Source organism: Entelurus aequoreus, linkage group LG05, assembly GCF_033978785.1.
Source record: "Entelurus aequoreus isolate RoL-2023_Sb linkage group LG05, RoL_Eaeq_v1.1, whole genome shotgun sequence".
Lineage (NCBI taxonomy): Eukaryota > Metazoa > Chordata > Actinopteri > Syngnathiformes > Syngnathidae > Entelurus > Entelurus aequoreus.
In genome coordinates, this window is record NC_084735.1 from 53092511 (window position 1) to 53099267 (window position 6757).

The 6757-nt window shown below is 35.0% G+C and overlaps 1 protein-coding gene across 1 annotated transcript in view; it reads right to left on the reverse strand.

The window, feature by feature from the left end:
• The window catches only part of amot (angiomotin), a 79810-nt gene that overhangs the window by 15455 nt on the left and 57598 nt on the right, over nt 1-6757 (reverse strand). The window contains exon 9 of the mRNA XM_062048367.1: nt 789-917. Coding sequence (XP_061904351.1) covers nt 789-917 — 129 coding nt within the window. The remainder of the gene's footprint in view (nt 1-788; nt 918-6757) is intronic.

Sequence of the window (6757 nt, forward strand, 5' to 3'; positions counted from 1 at the left end):
GAGGGTGCTCCAGATTTTTATGATTGCATTTGGTTTGATTATTTTAAATTTTCTCTGACCAGAACCCTTTTTCAAAGTCAAAATCATTAAAATGATTGCTGCAAATTACACTACTGTCACTTGGTCCGTTCGATATTGCACGGGGCACTTTAACTCGAGAGGTCCATACCTTCCACATATTCCCATCATTTTCAAAAGGTATGCAGGCTGACCCCTTCTTCAGTAGTATTGCTACAACCTGCCACAATCCATCGGGCAGCCATAATTTCTTCAAATTCTGCTACAAAAAATATCATGATTCGGGATGCAGATGCTACCAAAACATATACTAAGCAATATCAAATTGCCTGGTGACGTCAGCAGGCTGATGCAGGCCCGCACACATTTTGGAGCTAAAAGTGGGTGTTCCAAAATGTGCTGAAACTCATTAGAAAAAAAGCATAAAATCACTACTGCCTATTTAGGGGAGATTTTACCTGTGGACACAATTTTTAGGTCCATAACTATAAATTGCTAATGTTGTCAGCATTGGAGGGGCCCTTTAAAAGGACAGGAATAATTTGTGCGGTTAATGCACACATAACCAGTCCATGGGGTGATGGAATGTTTGCTGGCATTGGCAACACACTAACATATTTTTTACAAATCTTATTATTGCACGAAGGAAACCCTTTTGCCTTAAAGTAGAGTGATGAAAGCAAATGTGTGGTCTTGATCCTTGGAGTCAATGCCTTATGCACCATAGGAACTAATTTATTTTAAGATACAAGTATTTTAGGATATGTTACCTGCTTTCCATGTCCAAACAGCGCCGATTCGCCATTAGAATCTCTTCTTCTTCTTTTTGAATGCGAGCCTCCACTGACGTGTCGTAGCTGCTGCTGGGAGAATGGCTCAACATTGCTACGGATGTATCCCTGCAATACAAACAATATATTGCTTTAAGCTAAAGTGACAACTACATTAGGAGCAGCTAAACACATCAGTGAGTGTTGCTGATAGGTGTATAACACTACATGCATTAAACATGGGTACGCTATCATCAGTCTGGTATAAAGTTGTGAAAAAATATTGATACGGCAATATATAGCGATACCTTTTCCAACAATTGTTTTTTATTAAATTACAAAAAATCCTGGTAAAATCTAATAAATAGAGGACATTTTTTGACATTGAAGTGTCAAAAAACTCGATCCAACTTCTTTACAGTTGTAATTACTGTATTTTCCGCACTATAAGGCGCACCTAAAAACCTCAAATTTTGTCAAAAGCTGACAGTGCACCTTATAATCCGGTGCGCCTTATATATGGACCAATATTGAGCCACAACAAACCTAAACTTCATTTTCATAAAGTTTAGGTCTCGCAACTATGGTTAACAGCCGCCATCTTCTTTTTCCCCCGTAGAAGAAGAAGTTCTTCTTCTATGGTAAGCAGCCACCCCCGTAGAAGAAGAAGAAGCGTGCGGTGCATGCTGGGATATATGACGTTTAATTTCTTCTTCTTCTATGGTAAGCAGCCGCCCCCGTAGAAGAAGAAGCGCACGGTGCATACTGGGATATATGACGTTTCATTTCCATTTTTGTGTTTATGTAAAGACCCCAAAATGGCTCCTATTAAGAGACACGCTTACGACGCAGTTTAAACTCAAGGCGATCAGTCCCGCAGTAGAACACGGATGACAGAAGGCGAACACACGTTCACCAAGACAGGGAGACAGCGCCGGACGACATACGCCACTATCTGCCAGTGGATCGTAAATGCCTGGGCTGATATATCAGTCTCAACTGTGGTCCGAGCTTTCAGGAAGGCAGGAATTGTCACTGAACTGCTAGACAACAGCAGCGACACTGACTCCATTAATGACGACTTCGACTAGACGGAGCCGGGCATTTGGATGCCGTATTCACCCAACTATTTAATTCGGACACTGAAGAAGAAGAATTCGAGGGATTCGTGGATGAGGAATAACTTCATAAAGTGAGCTTTACATGTTTATTTTGTGTGTTGTGTGACATTAACATTTGAGCAACGTTGAGTTATTGATATATTGTTATTGCTCTGCACTATTTCGAGTGTTACTATATTGTGATTGCACTAACGTTTGATTTACCGTAACACGAGTAAATCAGCTGTTTATTCATTTTGGGAGTGAACAGAGTTGTTAGAACGCTGGTTTGTAATCTATTAATAAAGTTTGACTGACCTTTCTGACTGTTTTGTTGACATTCTCTTTAGCGCAGCTCCATCTAATGGATGCATAGGTGCGCCTTATAATCCGGTGCGCCTTATATATGAACAGTTTTGAAATATGCCATTCATTGAAGGTGCGCCTTATAATCCGGTGTTCCTTATAGTGCGGAAAATACGGTACTAGAAATTGATCATTATAATAACATTGTTTTTTGACTCAGTTTTGAATTATTACAGTCATTCAGTGTACATTCATACAACTTGTATTTTTAGTAGGACTGTTAACACTCATGCAACTAATCACAAAAGTTATCGCAGAAGTCACGCATAAATACAGATTAATCACATAAATAATTTTGTCCACAATTGTTCTTTTACCTATGGTTACCTGAAAGGGTGTTAAACGGTCAGTGATCAGGTCAATGCATACGTCAGTGCAAAGATGAGTGAGGAGACTCCGACTGTTGTGCTTGCTTGCTGGCTTATTAGGCTTCAAAATAAACCCCGACATGACTTTAGACAATACTGTTAGCAAGTGCATTCAAGTTAACATTTTAAAATTTCCTTTATGACATTCTGACAATAAAATTACATTTTGGTCAAAATGTGGGGGTCTTTTTTGTAAGTTAATTAAAAGTAATTTAATGTAATTTATTGTGTTTACCGGTAATTAAAATTAGCTAGTGTGATAAAAATGTTTTAAATATATAGTTTGACATCACCAAATTTAACTTGCATTTAATTTTTTTCCCAGTAAGCTGTATACAGAATATTGCAATATGTTGCAATATAAAAATACAGCAATACTGTATTGTATCATGAATCAAGTATCAGTTTAATCAGTTTTAAGTACGGATCGACCGATTATCGGCCGGGTAAATTATCGGCACCGATATTTGGCATTTTGACGTATATCGGTATCAGCCTCTTTTTATTAGTATCAATCTTTTTTTCTACTACAACTGAACTACATCAACAGATAGGATATTTGCACATATTATACCAGTATTTATAATTAAACAATAAATAATTAGTGAAAATAGACAAACCCTGCTCAAGCACCAGCCCGTTTGCCCTGCAAGAGATAAGCTGCCTTTTTTTTTTCTTAATGCAGCAACACACCCCGCCTCCCTTCCTTTCTCTTCCTTGTGCAGTGTTGGTCGTTTGTACACAATATAGCACTTCTGCTTAGCTTTTGAAACTTAGATTTTTGCCAGGAATTCCAGTTCTCTTTCTTATTTCCCGTCATCTTACCAGTTCAGTTTGTTTTTGCTACTGCAAGATGTGCCTCCTTCCACAGCACTCGGAGCGTGGGCTCATTAAAGGAGTGTGGAAAGTTTCAGATACCATGATTCAATTGAATAACAACGAGTTGATATATCTGCCAAAAATCCAAACTTTGTTTAAATATATTGACAAATAGGAGACTTGTTATACAAGTAAAAAAGAATAGGCAGCAATCTGTTACTCTCTGTAACATCCAACAGCAATGATGTCAGCCAGTTTGAAAAATGTCTCGCCTATAAGCTACGTGAAAGAGCTCCAAATTGTTTTTATTTAAATGTTTGCAATATTTACGGAAAAACCTTATTAAATCCATATACTGCTATAAAATTGGGTAGATGGTGAGTTATTGTAAAATCCCATATTTTAACCAATTTTCCCAAGAGATTTCCCATATTTTCAAATGCAAATATTAATGCTCCTCTGACACGCAGCATTAGACACACGTAAATAAAGGTGTGTCCCCTGAGGTTTTTTAGTGCTAAATTAGCACCACATTAAAAATGTAGCTACTGGTCTGATGTTTCATCAAAAATAATGTTAAAAAACCACAACTTAAAACCTCGTCCAGTTGTTTACTGACATTTACTATTCATGGTTAGATCACTTTTACTGCAAATGGATACCGGCTCCAAATATCGATTATTGGCCTCCATGACTACTAATAATCGGTATCGGCCCTGAAAAAAAAATCCGTATCGGTCGATGTCCAGTTTTAAGAACTCAGTTTGGTTCATTTTGGGTACAGTAAGGGAAAAACATTTAAAACTTAAACTTTTCTTTGCTATATATACACATACATACATGTATAAATAAATACATTTATATTTCTGTCTATATAGATACATAAATACACATACATAAATACAAATATATACACACACACAAATATATATATACTTATACATACACGTATATACACACACACACACACACACACACACATACATATATATATATATACAGTATATATATATATATACATATATATATATATATATACATATTTATATATATATATATACACATACATATATATATATATATATATATATATATATATATACATATTTTTATATATATATACACATATATATATATATATATATATATATATATATATATATATATATATATATATATATATATATATATATATATATATATATATATATATATATACATACATATTTTTATATATATATATATATACATATTTATATATATATATATATATATATATATACATATATATACATATATATATATATATATAAATATATATATATATATATATATATATATATATAAATATATATATATATATATATATATAAATATATATATATATATATATATATATATATATATATATATATATATGTGTGAGTATATATATATATATATATATATATATATATATATATATATATATAATGGGACGGCGTGGCGAAGTCGGTAGAGTGGCTGTGCCAGCAATCGGAGTGTTGCTGGTTACTGGGGTTCAATTCCCACCTTCTACCTTCCTAGTCACGTCCGTTGTGTCCTTGGGCAAGACACTTCACCCTATGCCTCTGATGGCTGCTGGTTAGCACCTTGCATGGCAGCTCCCGCCATCAGTGTGTGAATGTGTGTGTGAATGGGTAATTGTGGAAATACTGTCAAAAGCGCTTTGAGTACCTTGAAGGTAGAAAAGCGCTATACAAGTATAACCCATCATTTATATATATATATATATAGATATATATATATATATGACTCGGGATCTGGAATATTTTTGGTCCAATGTTCACAAAGTACTTATTAAAGGTTTCAACTACTTCTTTCATATTGTAATTTTTTACATTTCCATCTGAGAAGTATTTAGGATAGTCCTTTTTAGCACCATTTTAAATAAAGCTATATAGGATGTCCCATGTTGCTCTCATACTGTATTGTTTTTGGTCTGGTCCAATAATTGACTGTAATATTCTTCTTCCGTATTCGTAGTATGCCACTTAGCTTGTTCTGTTACATTTTGTACTTGTTTTCTGCCTCTGTAGATCTTTGTTTTATAAATGTTCTGGATAATGTATTCTTCTTGTTACAAGCATTTTCAGTTCTTTTTTTATCCATGGTTGATTGTTTTTCTTTTGCTTCTTACTAAGTTTCCTCAATGGACAGTGTTTGTCATAAAGCATCTCGAAGGTATAAAAAAAATACTATATGAATCATCTAGATCATTTTCACTGTATAAATTGTCCCAACATTGATCTGTGATCTCTAAGATCATTCTTGAAAGCTGTCATACTTTGTTCTGTGCATTTTCTTCAAAATTAATTTTTGTCATAAATGTTCCTCTTCTTGTAGTTTCCGTCATTAATTATGAAAACTGGCAGATGATCACTGATGTCGGATATTAGAACACCACTCGTGGTTTTATTATCAAAATCATTAGTAGAAATAATATCTATAGGTGTGGCGCTATGTCCTGAGACTCTGCTTGGCCTTGTGATTTAAGGATATAAACTCAGGCTATACATTGTGTCAATAAAGTCATGTATGGACTTTTGTTTGTTAGGGTTCAAGATGTCAATGCTGAAGTCTCCACATAAGATTTTTTTTTTTTTAATGATTTCAGTAAAAGCTTTAGTAAAGATTGCAAACAAGCAATCCTACTGTCAAAGCCAACGACAGTTGTTGAAGTGTCATTTCCTCTCGTTAGCATTGAGATATTGTGTGGCAGAACGATCGCTGTGGATCGACTACTACCAGTCCAAAATATTCGGAATCCCCCACGTTAGCATTCTGTTCAGTTGTAAACAAATGGCACCAAATGCCATTCTGTCCTTTCAACCATTCCTCAAAGACTCTGTAATTTAGCCTCCAACAAATAACAGGAGTGAGAAACATTCTGGTCACAGAATGTAACCAGAATGCCATTTGTGCCATCTGTTTACAACAGAATGGAATGCTAACGTGGGTGATTCCAACTATTTTGGACTGGTAGTAGTCGATCCACAGCAATAGTTCTGCCACACAATATGTCAATGCTAACGAGGACAAATTACACTTCACCAACTGTTGTTGGCTTTGACAGTAGGATTGCTCGTTTGCATCAAAACAATTGTTATTCTCACTACGATAGGGTCAAACCATCCTTGCCCAGGCACACCCTCCTGGTTTTTAGGGTTTAAATATTTGGGGTTTTGGCATTGACCGATGAAGCCTACTTGGATGAGAGGCTTCACGTCTTCTAAGACAAACCAAATAGTCCAGTTGCGATCTGCCCTGAGATGAC